We start from the raw sequence: 20,317 nt of genomic DNA on the forward strand, positions 1-20,317 counted from the left end.
ATGTGCCCTGACCGGGAATCGAACCGTGACCTCCTGGTTCCTAGGTCGACGCTCAACCACTGAGCCACCCTGCCCAGGCTCCCCCTTGTTAGTTTCACTCAAATCCTATTTTGACCAGTAACTAGAAAACTCCCTCTCGTTGCCAAACTCCATTTTGAAGGCAGGGTCAGAGCGCTGGAGTCATTATTCACGTGGTTGCCTGGATCTGCCTGAAGAACATCTCGGAGAAATCAAGAAACTGGCCCCGGAGCGCATGTGCAATTAGCACGCACGTATTTAGTAAATTGAGAGACGCGCGTCCCCTGGCCTCCGCAAGCACCTGCCAGGAGTTGGCGACGGAGAGCAGGTCGGAGGGAGTTGGCCCGCGGGCACAAATACCTCCCCTGTGAACGTGGGCTGATTTATTTATTTTTTTGTTTTAAATTGAGTTTTGAAAACAAATCGAAGGAAATCACAACCCGGAGAAACGTAGCTGGTGCGCTTTATGATTAAGAAACGCTTCAAGCTCTAATTGCCTCCTCGATTTCATTTTTACCCCTGCACGCCTTTAAAAGCAGCAAATTAGTGGGAATTAGACAAAGTCTTCAAATTAGAAAAGTGTCCTGATTTCCAGAAGGCTAATTAAGCGATGTGTAAAAGCGGAAAAGGTTTTGTTGTGGTGGTGGTGAATCCTCACCTGAGGATATTTCCCCCATTGATTTTTATTGAGAGAGAGGAGGAGAGAGGGAGGGAGGGAGAGGAGAGGAAAGAGAAACATCCATGTCAGAGACAGACCCCTCAACTGGCTGCCTCCCGCATGAGCCTGGACTGGGGCTGGGATGGACCCTGCAACCCTGGCACGCCCTTGACAGGGACTTGAACCCACAAACCTTTGGCGGGTGTGGGGAGGGTGACGCTCTAACCACTGAGCCACACAACGGCCAGGGCCAATGCAGAAAAGTTGTGACCGAAGTCCCACGGCCCCTGCAGCTCAGAACGTGCCACATGACATGCGCGCACACACCTGCTGACTCCTGGCGTGTTGGCAAAGGGGAGCTCTGACGCTGCGCATTTTAAATCAAAACTGTCAAAACAACCCCCCCGTTATCAAGAAGGCAGGGTGGCGGACCATGACGGGCGGGCGAATGTCTCCTTTAGGTCATGGCGTGCAGCGTGACACTGCACCCCGAGGCTGAGGGTGCACCCAGCACAGGCCTTCAGAAGATCCACGGGTTTAACGTCACTATCTTAAGTCTACAGCAAGGTTCCAAAAGGGCCTCTTTAAAAAAAAAAAAAATGCTGTTTGCAGTCTCCTTGAAAACAATGTATCGTGTAACCCTGTTTGCAGGCAACTCTGTTTCAGGCCTGAGTATGTAAAATGTCCCCGAGGGCAAAAGCAAAACCCTCTGTCGCTTCAGTGGGCTCAGGCATGGCCCGGCACACTGCATACAGCAGGTGCCCACTCGGTGCTGGCTGTGTCCCCCCCCTGCTGCTTCTCACCCGTAGGTTCTTACAAAACCAATGAAAACCCGGATTGAGAAGGAAGAGGCCATCCCTAAGGCATCCCCCGGTCCCCCCCCTGGCACCGCTCTTAAGGCAACAAGTGAAAATGATCCATTTCATTTGCATTTACTGCCCTGCTCTTGCAACAGTAAGGAGAGGAAACACATTCTTCTTGGGTGAACTCAGCCAAAACAAAGACCCAAAACAAACGTAAACAGCAATTCTCCGCTACATCCCCTCCCATTAAAAGGCCAAGGTAAATTTGGAGAAGGGCGCGCGCGCGCACACACACACACACACACACACACACATGCCTTTGTTGGATTGTACAAATCTTTTGCTCCTTAAGAAAAAATTTTTTTTTCTTAAGGACAGTATGCCTGTAGAGCTACTGTAGGTTACAAAGATGCTTTTTCCAGCTCAGATGCTAAAGCTGTGCAATAAATAAAATAAGAAAGGGATAAAAAAAAAAAAAAAAAAAAAAAAAAAAAAAAACCACACACACACAAAACAAACAGAAAAACAACTCCACTACATTCAAATGAACAGCTCATCTTCATTTAGTCTTTACCATCCGGGGTGGGTCATATGGAATATCAGAAAAGAAAGTGAAAATTCCTGACTCGCTGACAACACTCCATTAAGTTCTGTGTTGGAAAACATATGGAAGGAGCTGGAAATAAAAAAAATAAAAAAATAAAAGCCATCCGAACTCAGCTTCTAAACTCTCATCTTGGAAAGACCCAACACTGTTTCGGGCTCAGTGAAGAATTTTCCTGCTACAAACCTCACTAGTGTGTGAGTGTGAGTGTGTGTGTGTGTGTCTCAGTCCAGCCCCTCCATCTTGAATCTCAACTCTATAACCAACACTCTGTTCCCCTGCCTGTCCATCTCTCCCGGATTCTGTTCATGAAATGGCCACAGTGTGGAAAATGCATGTGATTTAAAAAAAAAAAAAAAAAGGCCATCCGACGACTTGACTATCACCCACTAGCTTCAAGCTTCAATGATCAGCTGGGGGTATGACTGCAATTATGGCAAAACTCCTTAAATTAAAGAGGGGCAGCCGGACACCAACCTGTTGGCCAGATGCACTTAATCATGTCAATCTAACGCCTATGGAACAGGGCTTTCTGCCCCACCTTCGCCTATGTCTTTAAAAATAATAATAATTTAGAAAAAGAACGGGTTTGTTGAAATAGAAGTCACATACCATAAAAGTCACTCATTTTCATAAATTCAGAGAGTTGTGCGAGGGGCACCAGGATCTAATTGTAGCACATTTTCATCTCTTCATCACCCCCCCACAAAAGAAACTGGGGACCCCTCCCCTTCATCTCCCCCCCCCTTCCTCTCAGCCTTCCAACTCCTCTACTCTCTCTCTATGGATTGGCTGGCTCTGGGCTTTGCATACGTGGAATCAGACCACACGATACGTGGTCCTGAGGGGCTGACTTCTTTTGCTTTGCGTGTTTAGGGTTCTCGCGCTCGACCTGCGCGTATTTCCTCAGGTTTGGACTCTCGGAATCCTCCCCGCACATCCAACCTAGAGAAATGACCGTGCCCTTGGCTACTTCCCTCTGAGGCGTCGACACACTAGCCTTTGCTATACGTGGGCTCTCCCCAGACTCCTTCTGCTGGTAATAGAACACCAACTCCTTTCGCCACCGGGTCACATACCTGACCATCGGCCGTGCCTGTGTCTGGTGCCGAAAGCTGACGGAATCCCTTCTCACGAGATGGCCACGGCACGTTTCAAAGCGCACTACGTTTTTTTAAATATTTTTTTTTTTTAGAGCCATCCGTTTATCTGGCCACCACGCCTGGCCTCCAAAACCTTACAGAGACGCTCTGTTCATAGCCTCATAGTCTATGGATAGGAAACCTCGCCTGGGCGACTTTCTCTGCTTCCAAAACTTCTAAATTGTCTACATTCGAGGGTTTTTGTGTTTTTTTGTTTTGTTTTTAAGCTCATCCTATTGCTGGCGGCAAGAGGAACCACTGAGCCAACGTAGGCCAACACAATGGGGGACCCCCCCCCCAATCTTCATGGCTGCCCTCGCCCGCCCAGAGAATCCCAGCCAGACCCTGGTGGGATCCCTTGGGTATTCTCTCAGCGTTGTGTCCTAGCACCTTCTGGGCTCCAAATGGAATCCATGCCCACCCCGGGGAGGGCCAGGTCCTGGGTTAGATCTTCAACAAAATCAGGCATTTCTGGTGCCTCCTGGCTTCTCTCCGTGTTTCCAGGTGCCCACCATTTCCACCGCCTCTGGGAGAAAAGCTCTGGCTATCTGCGATTGGGAACACCCGTGAAAACACCCCCTCCCGCCTGTTTTCTCAAGAAAATAAAATAAAATAAAGATAAGGGAAACAAAAGAACAAAAAACGCCTGCCAGAAAGAATGTATTTTCATGAAAATCGCTCCAAGCAACAGGACATCCTATTTTAAAATGCCGGACACACTCCTGCTTCGAGGACTCCTGGGAAGATTCGAGGCCACCCCTCCTTTTGTGAATTTCAGAAGTTACTCTCGTGAAATCACCAAACCAGAGGCACCGCAGGGGTTCAAAGGCCGGTTCCACGCATTCAGTCTCCGGCGTGTTTTCCAAACTTTTTAGGTAGCTTTTAAAGGCTAGGAGCCCCCCCCCCCCGCCTCCTACCCCTCCCCACACTCACACACCCCAAAATGCGGGTCGGTGAGCCTCCGACAGGAACCCCAAGCCTCTCGCCCAATCCAATGAGCTGAAAGTTGAGAAAACAAAAGAACAGGAGGGCTCGGATTTGGGCAAGGTCTGGCGGGCCTCGAGGCGCGTCTTAACTCCACGCAGTCAACACGCTAATTCTCTAAAAAAAAAAAAAAAAAAAAAAAAAACCCCAAAAACCCTGCTCTCCCTCCGTCAGGGGGGACTCCCTGCTTACCAGGCATTGAGGAGAGGGTGTGTTTAGACAAACAGCCTTTGCGAACTGAACTGCGCCCTGGACGCGACCAGGCAGCCCCGATGCCTCCGGAGTCTGCCCTGCGCTCCTCAGGGGTGGTTTTTAATTGGCACCACCTGCATACCTACCCTTGGCAACCATTAGCTCACCAGCACGCCCTCGCCGCTCCCAGCCGCGGTCTGCGCCTGCATTGAAACTTTGTAATCGCCATCAAGTTACCTTACCTTCAACAATGTAGCAGCCAGCGAGCCACTTTTGTCATTCTCTGAGAATTACGGGACCCCCTCCTCGCCTCCCTCCGCAGCCCATGGGGGGGGGGGCGAAACTTCTTCCCCCCTCGCTCCCTCCCCCCACCCCGCTCTTCCCTACCCCTACCCGACGCTACCCAAACAAAAGCTATCAGATTGCAAGCGATAGCGCGTGTAGAGCGATATTGCTTATTAACTATGTACAAAGGAAGTGCGCGGGGGGGGGGGGGGGGGGGGGAGAGCGCCACACAGTTCTGGCCTCAAAGCCAAGGCCAGGGCTGCGCGTTCGCAAAACAAAACACGCTCCTCTCTCCTCCTCCTCCGCGGAGCCTCGCGCTCTGGCCGGAGCCCCGGGCATCGAGGTGTCCTCGCGCGGCGCGGCCGTGTGTGTGTGTGTGTGTGTGTGTGTGTGTGTGTGTGTGTGTGGCGGCGGCGACACCCCCACGTCGCAAAACCGCCGTGGGATTGCACGTCGGCTCCGACCACACACCCACTCGCGCACTCGGGTGCCGTGTAACCACCCGCTCTCCAGCCGGGCCCGGAGGAGGAGAGCGTCCACGGGATGGGCAAGAAGTGGGAGGTCCCAGAGCCCTCGGAACTCGGGCGGGACGCGCGCCCCAGAAGCGCGGAGTTGACGCGGGGCACCTCCGCCTTCGCACCTCGCCCCCCCCCCCAACCCAGGGGCTGCACGGCGGGATGCGGAACTCGGCGAAGACCGCTCCCCGCACCTCCGAGCCACACCGCGCGGCCCAGGGAAGCCGGGGGCGGGTCACCCCTGGCGGATCGAGTGAAAGTGACGGGCAAGGCCAAGAAGCTAAAGAGCCCGAGGGGTACCCGGCGCGTCGCGCGACAGGAGGCCGCGCTGAGATATCTGGGAAGGGGTGCTGGGGCGCGGGTCCTCCCCGCCGCCGGGCAACTCGCCAAGGAGGAGAACTTGCACCCTCGGGGCCAGGGGGCTCCCCGCTGCCAGGGCTCGGCGCGCCCGCGGGAGCGCAGTCCCCGCCGTCCGTGCGCCGCGCTGGGACCCGGGCGGCCGCCGATCCTCTCCGCGCGCCCGGAGGGGGACGAGGTGCGGGTGGCGGGGTCCGGCCGGGCGCAAACTTCCCCGCTCGCGTCCCAGCGCCTCGCGGGGCACTGAGCGCTTCGGGGGCGCGCTGCCCACGGGGCGGGGCGCTCGGGACTTGGGTAGAGAAAGCCCCCACGGCCCTTCTTGCGGGGGGACGCGCTGAGCCAGGGCGCGCGGGGGCGTCAGTCACCAGCCCGGGCCCCTGCGCCGAGCCCCTCTGCGCCCCACCCCGCCGCTCCCGCGCGGGGGGGGAGGGAAGGAGGGGGGGCGAGAGCCACGACCCCTCGGATTTCGCCAACAGGGCGCAGCCCGTCGATGGAAAAGTTCGCGCGGCGGCTGCGGGCGGCGGGCAGATACTTACTTTCTCCGCTCGTCGGCCAGAAGGCGAGCGCGGCGGCCAGAAGCAGGAGCGCCCACAGCGAGGCCAGGGACCCTCCTCCGAGGGGCGACTTCATCCCTGCGGCTTAGGGCCAAACTCTCCTCTCTCAGCAATAAAAAAAGGGGTGGGGAGGGCGAGGGAAAGTCACCAGCGCAGTCTTCGCCCCCTTTTCCAAAGGCGAGGGCGACGGAAACAGGTCTCCCGAGGCGGAGCGACGGGGCGGGCGGCGCGGGGGACGCTCAGCGGCGGCCGAGGGCTGGGCGCACTGGGGAACCCGGGGCGCACCGGGGCGGGAGCTCGGCGGCCAAGGCCTCCATTTTCAAAGCAGAGAGAGAGGCAGGAGGAGGGGGGGGCAACTGCACCGAGAGGGGGCAAAGCCCAAATCCGTCCCGGCTACGGCTACACAAACCCGACCCCGACCCCAGGGGGCGGCGGGAGGGCGCGCTGCAGTTCGCAAGCTTTGCCCGAAGTGCCGGGCGCGGGCGAGGCCGAGATGCGGAGTCAGAAATGAATGAGCGGCTCCGCTCCGGCTGGTCCTGCGGGCTCGCCGCCGCCGCCTCCCTCAGCGCCGCCGCCGCGAGCTCCTGCCCAAATCCAGGGCGCACACAAAGCGGCGGGCCGCCCGCGCCGCGCTCAGCGCTCCCGCGCCCGCCCCGCGTCGGCCCCCGCCTGCCGCCGCCGCCGGCCCCGCGCGTGGGGGCTCCGGCTCAGCTGAAGGTCAAAGCCGAGGCGCGCGGCGCGCCGTGGAGCTCCCCCGGCGCGGGAGGGGCGTGGAGGGCCCGGGGAGCGGGGCCGAGGGTCTGCAGGCACCCGCACGGGCGCGCCGGGGGCAGACGCACGGGCTGCGTCCCCCTGGCTCGCCCGCCTCTCTCGAGCTCGCCCGGTGCGCTCGCGTGTCCGCAGGTTTTTCCCCCTCTTTTTTTTTTTTCCTCCGCCGAGCGGAGTTAATGCTGGTAAACAAGAGCCTCAGCCTCGCCGCGCTGCTGCCGCCGCCGCCGCCGCTGCCACACACTGGGGGCTGGCGCGCTCGCGCCTGGGTCCGCGCACCCGCTCCCGCGCGCCCCCGGGAGCCGCCAGCGCCGCAGCCGCCAGCGCCCAGGGCCCGGCCCAGCCCGGCGCGCGCCAAGACCCGGAGCCCTGGATCCCGGGACGTGCGGAGCGGAGCCGGAGCGCGAGGTGCAAGGCGGCCAGGCACCGCCCCCGCCCCCCGCCCGCGCGCACCCACACGCCGGCTCCAGCGCTCGCTCGCTGGCGCGCGCGCCCCCTCCCCGCTCGCGCCCCCACCCGCACTGCGCCGGCCACTCTGCACGCGCCCTCCCCTCCCGCAAGACTCCAAAAACAATGTCCCCGGCGCCAGTCCGGGCTGGGCGGAGGGGGCCGAGCGGGGAGAGGCGGAGGGGAGAGGCGGAGGGGAGGGAGCGGGGTGGGCGGGGAGTGCGGGGCCCGAGAGGTTCATTGAAAAACAACGGCGCGGTTGGAAGGCGCGTTTGCGTCGTTCTTGAAAAGCTTCATTGTTTCTTGCAGCTGTTGCAAAATAAATAAGGCCGTGCGTGCAGGCGGCGTTTTTTCGCAGCCCTGCTGGGAAGCCCGGCCGCGGCGGGAGGGGCGCACCTGGGAGAAAGGGGACCCCCAAGGCGGGCACTTCCCCGCAAGGCTGCGGCGGCCGCGGCGTCGAGACTTGCAAGCCCAGAGTTGCGGGGCTCGCGGGGAGCTGACGGGGGAAGGGCGCGGCCCGTGGGGCTCGGCCTGGGGATGCGAGGGGAGACGGCCCGCAGCTGGGGAAGGAGGTGGGGGGGACTCAGACAGGCGGCCCCGCGCGCCCAGGGCGCGTCCCTGCGCCGACCGCTAGGGGGCGCAGCGGGCGCCCTGGCAGGCTGGCCCTCGGAGTGTCGCCTCCCTCCCCGAGAGGAAATGTGGGGGCCCGGGCTAGGGGCCCGGCAGGCTGGGTCGCGCTGGCGGGGCCTCGAGGACCCGCGGCCCTCCCTCCCCGAATGCTTCTCGCGCGCCTCGGCGCTCCACCACGTGGACGGCTGCGGGGAGCGGCCGAAGCGCGTGCACGGGGCTGGCTGCAGTGGCCCCGAGGCTAGGGGGTGTGTGTCCTAGGGGCCCCCAAAGGCAGAGGTGGGGGGGGTCCTCGGCCGGGGACCCGTCTCCTGGTTGGAGTGGGGACCTTGGAACGCGCCGCACAGGCGCGTGATCGGTGGTCACGGCGGAAACCCTCCCGCACCTGCCCTAGGCCCTGCGGGCACCTCCCTCTCGCCTCCTGGGCTGTGTGAGTGACCAGGCACCAGCACCCGGCCCAGGTCTCCTCTGGGGTTTCCTAGAACGTCCCCAAAAGGAGAGGGTTCCCCATAGCCAGAGCGCCCGAGGGCTGCCACCTAACGAATAAAGGCGGCGGAGACCGCCCGACCGGATCCTTAAAGGGGGGCCGGCCTCGCCATGGCTGGAGGAAGGGAGTTCCGAAGACGTGGACTTAAAAAAAAAAAAAAAAAGTGAGAGGAGCCCGCGTCGCCTCCATGTGATCGGGTTTCAGGGCTCAGGCTCCTGGATTGTCAATAATAAATAAAAAGGCGGCGGCTAATCAGGGTCCCGAAGCTCTGGCTGGAGAAGGGTTTGTCTCCTAAGCAGCCAGGCTGCCTGGTCAGGGGCTCCTCTGTTCTCAAGAAAAAGGTCGGTTTCTCTTTCCCACTCTGGGATGAGAGCAAAAGAGTTCCGAGCTCCATGATCCATCCATCGTTTGTGAATATTTTTTTAAAAATTAAGACCTGAACACGAGTCAAAAGCTATCCTCATGGAAACCTACCCCCCCACCCCCACCCCACCCCTAATCTTTACCCTCTAGACCACTTTTCTCCTTGGAAATGTTTAGCTCAAGGCAGTGAGTCAGTTGTATAGAAGGAATAGTCCATCTTTTTTTTCCCCTTCTTTTTCTTAAGAGAGTTATGCATATGGGATTGTTTTGGCTCGACTGAAATTCAGCTTAATTTTTTCCCCCCCAATAAAATGTTCCAGTTTTCGATGATCTGGACATTCACAAAGAAACAAGTCTATTGGAATCTTTAAAAAAGAAACTTGCATTTTTAGCATGGATCATTTTTTTAAAAAAAGTGGGGGGGACTACGTGGGAATGATTAACACTCGAGCCGACTGATTTTTACATATTTCTTCAGAGGGCTCCCCCCCCACCCCCCGCGTGAGTGTGGCTGGTCTGGATGCGTACCGAGCCATCCGGCACTTAAATGAAAAGGAAAATCGATATTATTATATTCTCGCTACATTTGGTGCTGAGGATTTTTAAGCACGTCCTTGTAAATTCAGGCAGAAGTTCAGAGCTGACTTTTAAAAGACTGATGCTGATATAAAAATCTTTAAAGGCTACACAATGTATTTTTAGTATTAGTAATAAAAACTCCCATTCAGTGGTCCTGAAGGACATAAGATACATTAATAAGGAGAAATGCTTAGTTATTTCCATGGGAGGGGGTGTTGTTTGTTTAACCAAAATACCTTTCCCTTTGTGTATATATTTTTTAATATCTATGTTTTCCTAAAGGACTAGGAAATCAGGAAGATGAAGCTATTGTAGACAGTGAAGTTAGACACTCATTATATAGCTTAATGTTTACGGGAGGGAAAGACTCAAAATGGAGTTTGTCTTTCAGCTTTAACTCGATCAGATGGACAAAGGAGGCGATTTTTTTCACCCCCAGTGATTACACTCTACCTACCGAAGTCGAACTTAAGTTTTTCAACCTCGGAAATGAAATCACGCAGCAAGACAGGGAGTGGGGTCCCTGCTTCACCACCCCACGGACAATGCATCGCAACGTGCTGTTCCCACAGGACTCTCCCCACCCATCCGTGCTGTGGGGTTTTTCTGTTTATTTCCTTGCTTTGGCAGCAGGCACCTGGCGCCTCATTTTCATTTGTTACCGACTGTTTGCCTGAAAGCAGCTTTATGTGAAATCATTCTAAGTGGACCCGACCCCTCCCACCCTCAAATGTCATCTATAAGAAGGGAAACGATGAGGCACCGCAGGACTGATGATCGACGAGTATTAGTGGAAACACAATCCATTGTATCCTATTCCCAGAAGGCAACGCTATTCAGCAGCAAAACTGAGCAAACTACAACCACACATACATAGCAGGAGGAGATCTTTGAAACACAATGGTAAGAGAAAAAAAAAAGAAGAAAGAAAACAACTTAAAAATAAATAAATAACAAGCAAGTTCTGAAAAAGTGCCCAAATGACACCATTTTGATAAAGCTCTTCAAAGCAAGGACAACAGCCCGGCCGGTGTGGCTCAGTGGTTGAGCGCCAACCTAGGAACCAGGAGGTCACGGTTAGATTCCCTGTCAGGGCACATGCCCCCGGTGGTGGGCTTGATCCCCAGTAGGGGGCATACAGGAGGCAGCTGATCCATGATTCTCTCTCATCATGGATGTTTCTCTCTCTCTTCCTCTCTGAAATCAATTAAAAAAAACCCACACAATTTTTTTTAAAAGCAAGGACAACAGCCCTAGCTGGTTTGGCTCAGTGGATAGAGCATTGACCTGCAGACTGAAGGGCCCCCGGTTCAATTCCAGCCAAGGGCACATGCCTGGATTGCGGGCTCAATCCCCAGTGTGGGGCGTGCAGGAGGCAGCCAATCCATGATTCTCTCTCATCATTGATGTTTCTGTCTCTCTTTCCCTCTCCCTTCCTCTCTGAAATCAATTAAAAAAAATTTTTTTTAAAAAAGCAAGGACAACATAGGTAGCAAATGTTTTGAAGCAAAAGAATGACATGCATGGTCAGATGTATTTGGGATTGTTGTGATTAGCAGGAGGGTTCATAACGAACAGAAAATCCAGGACCCTGGTCACCTCTGGGAGGGACTGGGGAGAAGCCCGCAGCAATGGAATATTCTTAGAAATACGTACATTCCCAGACCGGGTGGTGCGTTTCCCCTTTCCATGCTCTCGTTATGCTCCATAACCCACACACATGTTACACACATCTCTGTATGTCGAATCTATGAAAGAAGATCATAAAAAATATATGCGGAGGAAAGCCACAGCCGCGATCATCCCGGTTTTCCCACGTGACCCCGCCAGGTTCCAAGCTCTCCGTGTACGCGGCTCCAAAGAACCACGCAAATGAGAGCGGGAAGGTCTCATCCTTCCGGAGACCCTTCAGACAGCGGTGAACGGTGCGCTCACATCCCGTCAACGCGATTCCAGACAAAACCAAACCACGCGCGACAAAAGAAACACGTGCAAGAATTCACGTCACAGGTCCTGAGAGTCACGAATCAAGAAGGCGTGGTGTCAACCTTCTGGCAGTTTCCTGTGAGGTTAGGCAGAGAGCGAACAGACAATCCAGCAATTCTACGCCTTGCAATTTCACCGAGAGAAATGAAAATATGGCCCAGCCGGGGTGGCTCAGTGGTTGAGCATCAACCTATGAACCAGGAGGTCACAGTTCGATTCCTGGTCAGGGCACATGCCCAGGTGGCAGGCTCCATCCCCAGTAGGAGGCGTGCAGGAGGCAGCCGATCCATGGTTCTCTCTCATCATTGATGTTTCTATCTCTCTCTCCCTCTCCCTTCTTCTCTGAAATGAATATATATATATATATATATATATATATATATATATATATATATACACACACACACACACACACACACACACACGCACACACACACACAGTGGGGCCTTGACTTACGAGTTTAATTCATTCCGTGACGGAGCTCGTAACTCAAATTACTCGTGTGTCAAATCAACAGTGAACGAGTGAGACACGTGATGCTGGGCTGCTGTTGTGGCGTTCACTGTGACGTTTGCTGCACCAACTAGCGGTGGGGTATCTGAAGCTGGCTCGTAACTCGAATTTTAGCTCGCAACTCAAAGCAAAAAATCGGCCGAGAGATGGCTCGTATCTCGAAAAACTCGTTAGTCGGGACACTCGTAAGTCAAGGCCCCACTGTATGTATGTGTATGTGTGTGTGTGTGTGTGTGTGTGTGTATTTTAAACCACACGGAACTGTACACTTAGTATGGCTACACTTGGAACTGTACACTTAGTATGGCTACACTTCCTTGTGTGTGATCGTATCTGAATTGGAAAGGGTTTAAGGGCGCGTTGTGTGCTCTGGAAACATTGTGGCTGTTTTAAGGTTAGCCTGATGCTTTCCCTTTTTGCTGTTACGGGAGTTAGTCGACAAGCGCATCTCCGACCTCTACACCCACCACTGTCTCTACGTTGCCCCAGGTCCCCAGCAAAGGGCTTGCGTTGTGGGAGGCACCAAAACTATAGGGGGGGGGGTGCTGGAAAGGGACTTAGTGACCTCCAGGTGGGCCAGGCCTGCCCAGCCACAGCAACCCCGTCTCCTTGAATTTGGGTCCACTCACCTAGAGAAAACCTTCTAGTGCAGATGTGCACAGAGCAGCCACCTCGGGCAGGGCCATACATGCTTCGTTCCTCCATGATACTGGAAAAGCAATGTGGGCCCTGGCTGGCGTGGCTCAGTGGATAGAGTGTTGGCCTGGGGACTGAAGGGTCTTGGGTTCGATTCCAGTCAAGAGCATGTACCTTAGTTGCAGGCACATCCCCAGTAGGGGGTGTGCAGGAGGCAGCTGATCGATGTTTCTGGCTCTCTATCCCTCTCCCTTCCTCTCTGTAAAAAATCAATAAAATATATATTTAAAAAAGAAAAGAAAAGAAACGCAATGTGAGCCCGGCCGGCGTGGCTCAGTGGTTGAGCATCAACCTAGGAGCCAGGAGGTCATGGGTTCCATTCCTGGTCAGGGCACATGCCTGGGTTGGGGGCTCGATCCCCAGTGGGGGGGGGGGGTGGAGGGGGCAGCCGATTCATGATTTTCTCTCATCATTGATGCTTCTCTCTCTCCCTCTCCCTTCCTCTCTGAAATCAATATATATATATTGGTTCTGCACCTCATGTGGCAAGAGCTCTAAGTCACTGGATGTCCGGGCAGAGGCCAGGTCCACACCCTCTGGAGAAATTGTCCACAAAAAGCACTGGGGAGGCTGGAGGAGGGGAGGGTGGCCTTGGGGGTCCCCTCCATTTCCGGGACCACCAGGTGTTTCCATTCTCTCTCTATGGGGCTTGCTGTGCCTGGTGGCCAGCGAAGGAGCTTGAATAGCGATCACCTTCAACGATGAGGATGCGTTTGTTTCGTGGGACAGGACTGACTTTTTCTTCTATTACAGAAACCACGATGTAATCGCTCCTGGAAGAGGTGCAAGGCCCGGTTCCAACAGGCCAAAAAGTCAAGTGAGGAGGCCGGGGGTTGCTTTCAGACCCAGCACCCTGTGGGAGACGGCGGAGGCAGGTGGGAGACAGGGAGAGGCTAAGATGACGTGTGCTGGTGGGTTAGTGGCAAATGTGCAACTAGGCTATGGGGAGGAGGGGGCCTGATCGGTAGAGCTTGTCCATTTCCCTTGTATAAATATCCTACTACCATGGCTAGTTCTTTTTTTTTTTTTTTAATCGATTTTTATTGATTTCAGAGAGGAAGGGAGAGGGAGAGGGAGATAGAAACAGCAATGAGAGAGAATCACGGATCGGCTGCCTCCTGCACGGCCCCTACTGGGGATGGAGCCCACAACCCGGGCCTGTGCCCTGACCGGGAATCGAACCGTGACCTCCTGGTTCCTAGGTCGACACTCAACCACTGAGCCACGCCGGCCGAGCATGGAACTTCCTTTACCAGATAGAATCCTAGGGGCCAAGCCTACACATCTGCATCTCGGTGATTTTGGTGCTGTCCTACCGGCTGTGGAGAGGCTGAAATGAGCTGAAAAGCACCTGGCACACAGGAGGAGGGAGGACAAGGTGGTTCTGAACGGCCCAGCATCTGAAGGTCACCTCCCGCTGACATTCCCGAGTGAGAGGCATTCAGCGGCCGCCTTGCCCAACTCCTCGCTCTAACCAACAAGGCTGTCATCAACATCCTCATTACAATGCGGGTTACGCCGTGTGCACATTGTCTAACACACCGTTGGTCAACAGGGGGAAGGATGTGGGCAGGACATGGGAGTGATGTTGGCTCACATGTCATTTTCCCCAACATGTTACTGTTTTGAAGCACAAGCCTTAGCCACGAATGGAGGGAGCCCTGAGCTGGAAAACCTACAGAAACGTCTTTCCTCAGAGCCAAGAGTGACAGGTCTGGTGGCTTTGAGGGCCACCGCGATTTCCACTGTTAAATGACCTGCTGATGCTAGGAGTGCAGATGAAGAAAACAAGAAATCCCCCTGTATTAAAGGAATGCAATAACAAAAAAGGCTATTAAATATCAGGGCCCTGCAGGGGTGGGCAAAAGTAGGCTTACAGCCCTGCCAGTGTGGCTCAGGGGTTGAGCATCGATCTAGGAGCCAGGAGGTCACGGTTCCATTCCCAGTCAGGGCACAGGCCCGGGTTGCACTGTGGCTCCATCCCCAGTAGGAGGCGTGTGGGAGGCAGCCGATCCATGATTCTCTCTTATCATTGATGATTCTAACTCTCCCTTCCTCTCTGAAATCAATTAAAAAAAAAATACATATTTTAAGTAGGCTTACAATTGTTCATATGGAAAAAGGCACGAAGGTTACGATTATTAAGGTTAGTTTTATTAACGCCAAATAGTGTCGCAGTGGTGCGGTAAACCTCCTTTGGCCCGCCTCTGCATTTTTCACTTTTATGAAGGTAGTTTCTGCGACAGGACACCCACACGTCCCTGTCCAAGAAGGAAGGGGTCCGAAAAGGACTGGCATCTGGAATTCTAGGGGCAAATAATATCCCTGGGTTAACTGTGCTCTGTTTTTGTTGTGATCTTAAAAAATACTTTTGTTTTCATTAGTTTCCGCATGACAAAATTCCACGGCTGTTGAGTGTTTGCCCCATAAGACTTGCTAATTTTTTTAAAAAGATACTTTTATTGATTTCAGAGAGGAAGGGACAGGGAGAGAGAGAGAGAGAGAGAGAGAGAGAGAGAGAGAGAGAGAGAGAAACATCAACGCTGAGAGAGAATCATGGATCGGCTGCCTCCTGCACGCCCCACACTGGGGATCCGGCCCGCAACCCAGGCACGTGCCCTGACTGGGAATCAAACCCTGACCTCCTGGTTCCTACGTCGTCGCTCAACCACGGAGCCACCCTGGCTGGGCCAGACGTGCTATGTGTAGTGGAGGAATTTGCACCTCTCTCCTTAAGCGTGTGTGTAAGAGTGTCTCTGGAGTATACACAGGGAAGGTCCATCTTCAACTATCCTAGATTTTTCCAAATTACTCGTCAACGTGGCTTCCCAGATCCACACTCTGACCAGGAGAGGACAGTCTTTGCTTTCTGCTTCCCTGCTAGGACCCCAGGTTGTCAGACCTTATTTTTACGAATTTCACGCGTATAAAATGCGTCCTCGGGGCTGTTTTCAGTTGCATTTCCGCCACAGCTCACGGAGCTGGGAGTTTTTTTCTGTGCTTACTGGCCATTCTGGCTTCCCTTCTGGGTATTACCGTGTCAATCTTTAAGCCGGATTCTTTGGTCTCTTCCTTATTGATCTGGAGGAATTCTTTAGGCATTCTACATAGGAATCCTTTGCCTGTTAAATTTCTACTTTTGTATTCTACCTCTCAATGTCCCCGTTCTCTCTGAGTCTATTTTTTTATGTTTCTGCTCAGCTATAAAAAAAACACATATATTTATGGAATAGATCCTAGGCAATTGTGGTTTGATTTTATTTTTTAAAAAATATCTTTATTGATTTCAGAGAGGAAGGGAGAGGGAGAGAGAGAGAGAAACATCAACGATGAGAGAGAATCATGGATGGGCTGCCTCCTGCTCGCCCCCTACTGGGAATCGAGCCCACACCCCCGGCATGTGCCCTGACCGGGAATCGAACCGTGACCTCCTGGTTCACAGGTCGACGCTCAACCACTGAGCCACACGGCCAGGCTGTGGTTTTAGATTATACAATTAAGTTGTACAACTGGAAAAGTTTGAAACTCCGATGTCTATACAATTTCTGATTTTCCTATCCATGCTTTATCCATCTTCCTATTTACGGAAACATCTCTGTGTGTGCACGAGTTTTCAAAGCAGACAAGGAGATAGCCCCTGTCTTGGAAAATGTTGGCCAAATTTACTGCTTTTGCCAGCTTAATAAGAGAAGACTTTTTGGGGGAAGAATGGAAAAGGTTAAACATCACATTTGAATGGGATCTTTTGTCGACAGCGTAAGCCCCTGAGAAAAGAATATACTTTATTAAATTCCAGGATCCTCATTTTTAAAACATTCGAGTCACAAGCAATCAATCATGCTTTTCCGACAAGGCACCTAAGAAAAATTTCCTTAAAAATAAACAAAAGTGAATTTCAGAATAAATTTTAAACAGTGACACTCTGATCTTTTTTTCTTTTAATATGAGGTGAGCCCTAACTGGTTTGGCTCAGTGGATAGAGCGTCGGCCTGCGGACTGAAGGGTCCCAGGTTCGATTCCGGTCAAGGGCATGTACCTTGGTTGTGGGCACATCCCCAGTGGGGTGTGTACAGGAGGCAGTGATCAATGTTTCTCTTTCATTGATGTCTCTAGCTCTCTATCCCTCTCCCTTCCTCTCTGTAAAAAAATCAATAAAATATATTCTTAAAAATATGAGGTGATTTTTTCCTCATTGTACTCTAAGCTCTCTTCTTTTAAAAATATATTTGTATTGATTTCAGAGAGGAAGGGAGAGGGAGAGAGAGAAACATCCATGATGGGCGAGAATCATGGATCGGCTGCCTCCTGCACGCCCCACGCTGGGGATGGAGCCCGCAACCTGGGCGTGTGCCCTGACCGGGAATCGAACCCTGACCTCCTGGCTCTTGGGTTGATGCTCAACTACTGAGCCACGCCGGCCGGGCTGATCTTTTTAACTGAGATACCTGACTCCTAAGTGAATAATGTAGATTTTCCTGGATCTGAGGTTCTGTGGACATGTGAGGCAAAGGCCTTGGTGTTGGCCAAAGATTCCAATAAACCAAGTGACATGGTTTTCTCATGGGTGGGTTTGCAGCCTGAAACATTTCCAAAAGAATTACGGATCACCACGCCTCTTTCAGCATCTAGCCTTGAGATGCTTGGCATATGCAGCGCTTTTACAGATATTTGGATAAATTAAACTTCTATTGGCATTCTCTAGGTTTCTCTAGCTGTTTGTGGGCACGAGTCTAACACCAAACATTTTAAGGCATTCCATTTTCCAGCCCATAGATAGCAGTGTCCCTATCCAACTGCCCCTTCCTACCTGATATTCTTGAAAGCTGAATCACATTGATATTTTAAATACGTCATTTTTGCCCCGCCAGTGTGGCTCAGTGGTTGAGCATCAACCTATGAACCAGGAGGTCACAGTTCGATTCCCAGTCAGGGCACATGCCCGGGTTGTGGGCTCCATCCCCAGTAGGGGGCGTGCAGGAGGCAGCCGATCCATGATTCTCTCTCCTCATTGATGTTTCTATCTCTCTCTTCTCGGAAGTCAATAAAAAATATTTTAAAAATAAAAATAAATAAAATATGTCATTTTTTTCTAACGAAAAAAACCCCCAGCAGATTCCTTAAAAATGAACCCCAGAACCACCGTACGACCCAGTAACTCCACGCCTAGGTATATACTCCAAAAGAATTGAAACCAAAGACTTGAAGAGGTATTTGCACACCCATATTCATGGCACCATGATTCACAACAACCCAGGGTCTGTTAACAGGCGGCTAGATAAACACATTGCGGTACGTCCATACAATAGGAGATGATTCAGCCATTAAAAGCAAGGAATTCTGCCCGGCCAGCATGGCTGAGTGGTTGAGCGTCAACCTATGAGCCAGGAGGTCACGGTTCGATTCCCGCTCAGGGCACATGCCCGGGTTGCGGGCTTGATCCCCAGTAGGGGGCATGTAAGGGCAACCGATCCATGATTCTCTCTCATCATTGATGTTTCTATCTCCTTCTCCCTCTCCCTTCCTCTCTGAAATCAATAAAAAAATATATATATATTTTTAAAAAAACCTCCTTGGAGCAAGCCAGAATTGCCAGCCAAAAGATGCCAACTCTCTCCCACGTGCTCCTAGAATGAATCACACACACACACACATATCAATAAGAGAGTGGAAGGATGTGTTGTTTTTGATTGAAATGTTTGTTTTACTCTCTAAGCAAAAATGTCATAAACATGTGTCACTAAATAGTCCATTAACTGATACGGGAAATAACAGCCTAGACGCTGACGTCATATGAGTACCAACCAATAAGGCTTCAGACCGCTTGGCTAACTCACACTCCTTCTTGGAGGGTTTCAGCTCCCGGAAAAATGTCCGAAGGGCGAGCATGAGAGAAGCAGCAAAGATCCAGATCAGAAATGACGTTCTTTTGCTTGGTCCCTTCCTATGGGGAAAAGCACCTCTGATTTCAGTAGGGGGTCTTGCTAGGGTGTGATCTGAGAGATGCCTAGCGAAAGGTAAGTGCTTCCGGCATCAAGTTTAAGGACATGTTCCTTTCTTTCCTGCTTTTCAACCTCAAATGTTCATGGTATTCGTCCAGAAAACAATCCTAAAACAATCCTCACATTCTTGATGATCTCATCCAACTATGGGTATCATGTTAAGCCTTTTTCTGATTTTTATCCACAGGTGAATGGATTTCACACCCCTTCATCTGTTTTATACATTGTCATACACTTTTATGTCCTGCTTTTGCCACTTTTGTTTTTTCTTGACACATTTTTCAATGTAGCTACGATCACCTTAAAAAAAAATTTTTTTTTTTGTCCTGAAAAGGCGTAGCTCTCCAACTTCCTTTAGTAAAATAATTCTTTCCTCAAACAAAACCCTGTATGGTTTGGTGGGTTACCCACCAGCCGAGGACTAACCCCTGTGGTAGTTCATGCCAACATTTCCAATGTCCCTTTCCTATAGAATTAAGCTGTTTTCCGTGATGAGATTCGTTAGCAATGCTATTAGAGGCATCTTTGTCTATACTTTTTAAAAAAATTAGTATCATTAGTATAAATTCTGAAAGGCAGATTTTTCTGATGGAAAGTTTTTTATTTTTAATTTTTTTTTAATTAATTTCAGAGAGGAAGGAAGAGAGAGAGAGAGAGAGAGAGAGAGATCAATGATGAGAGAGAATCATTGTTTCGCTGCCTCCTACATGTCCCACATTGGGAATGGAGCCCGCAACCTGGGCATGTGCCTTGACCGGACTGAACCTGGGGTCCTTTAGTCCACAGGTCAACGCTCTATCCACTGAGCCAAACCAGCTAGGGCAGAATTTTGTTTGGTTGTGTGGAATATGCATTGTCAAGTTACTTTACAGAAGAAAACGTACCAATTTTCATTGCCACCAACAGACAAGTGTCCTGTTTCCCCAAAGCACAGCCAGCAATGGGGTTTGTCATTTGCTTTCCTTTAATTTAATGGGTCTGAGATGACACGTTGACTTAACTAAATTCAAAGGATTTCTTGACGTTTTAGAAACAGTGGTTAGTTCGTCAGATGTTGGTTTCCTACCAGGGCTGCGTGTTGTTTAAACTGTTCCTTCTCTTTTCACTTTTTCCTCCTGAACATTGGCACTTGGTTCTGTCCTAATGAACGTATATGCATTGGAAGTCTATTTTAGGTAATACGCATTTACCTACCATCCATCTTATTTTTTATCTTATATGATTTTTTTAATCTTATGTTAGTTTTAAAAATAAAATTCTGTCCATCTACATTTCCTATTGCTGGAATAACCAAAATTATTTTCATAAATAGTACTATTCTGTTTTCTCCTCATTTTCCTATAATAATTATTATTCTTATTGCTTTACCATTTAATCTGCTCACTGTTTAGGATGGATTTAAGGTCTGGGTCTAAGTTAGTGTTTTCTTTATTTTGATTTCTAATTATCCCTAAAGCCTTCATTAAATAATCATTCCCTCTTCATTTGCTTTGTTAGTATTTATCATTCACCAAATTCTTATATATTACAGTCTACTCCTCCACTCTCTGTCGTGTTTAAATCTGTTTCTGTTTTTTAACCAAGACCATAACTATTTTTACTTTCTCATTTTCACTAATCTGTGTATTCTAAACTTTTTCCATAAGCATACATTTTATTTTTATTTGACTTTGATATTTCATAATGAGGAAACATCTTTAAAATAGTGTTTACCATGCAGACATGGTTATTTTTGAGAC

At 51.5% G+C, this 20,317-nt stretch overlaps 1 protein-coding gene across 2 annotated transcripts in view; it reads right to left on the bottom strand.

Moving 5' to 3' along the window:
• The window catches only part of IGF1R (insulin like growth factor 1 receptor), a 122,474-nt gene extending 115,308 nt beyond the window's left edge, over positions 1-7,166 (bottom strand). The window contains exon 1 of one of the 2 annotated variants that reach the window (XM_059678127.1): positions 6,095-7,166. In XM_059678127.1, the coding sequence (XP_059534110.1) occupies positions 6,095-6,188 (94 nt within the window). In that variant the 5' untranslated portion in view covers positions 6,189-7,166. The remainder of the gene's footprint in view (positions 1-6,094) is intronic. The other variant, XM_059678126.1, reaches the window with a different exon arrangement.
• Positions 7,167-20,317: the final 13,151 nt, after the last annotated feature.

This window comes from Myotis daubentonii, chromosome 21, assembly GCF_963259705.1.
Source record: "Myotis daubentonii chromosome 21, mMyoDau2.1, whole genome shotgun sequence".
NCBI lineage: Eukaryota > Metazoa > Chordata > Mammalia > Chiroptera > Vespertilionidae > Myotis > Myotis daubentonii.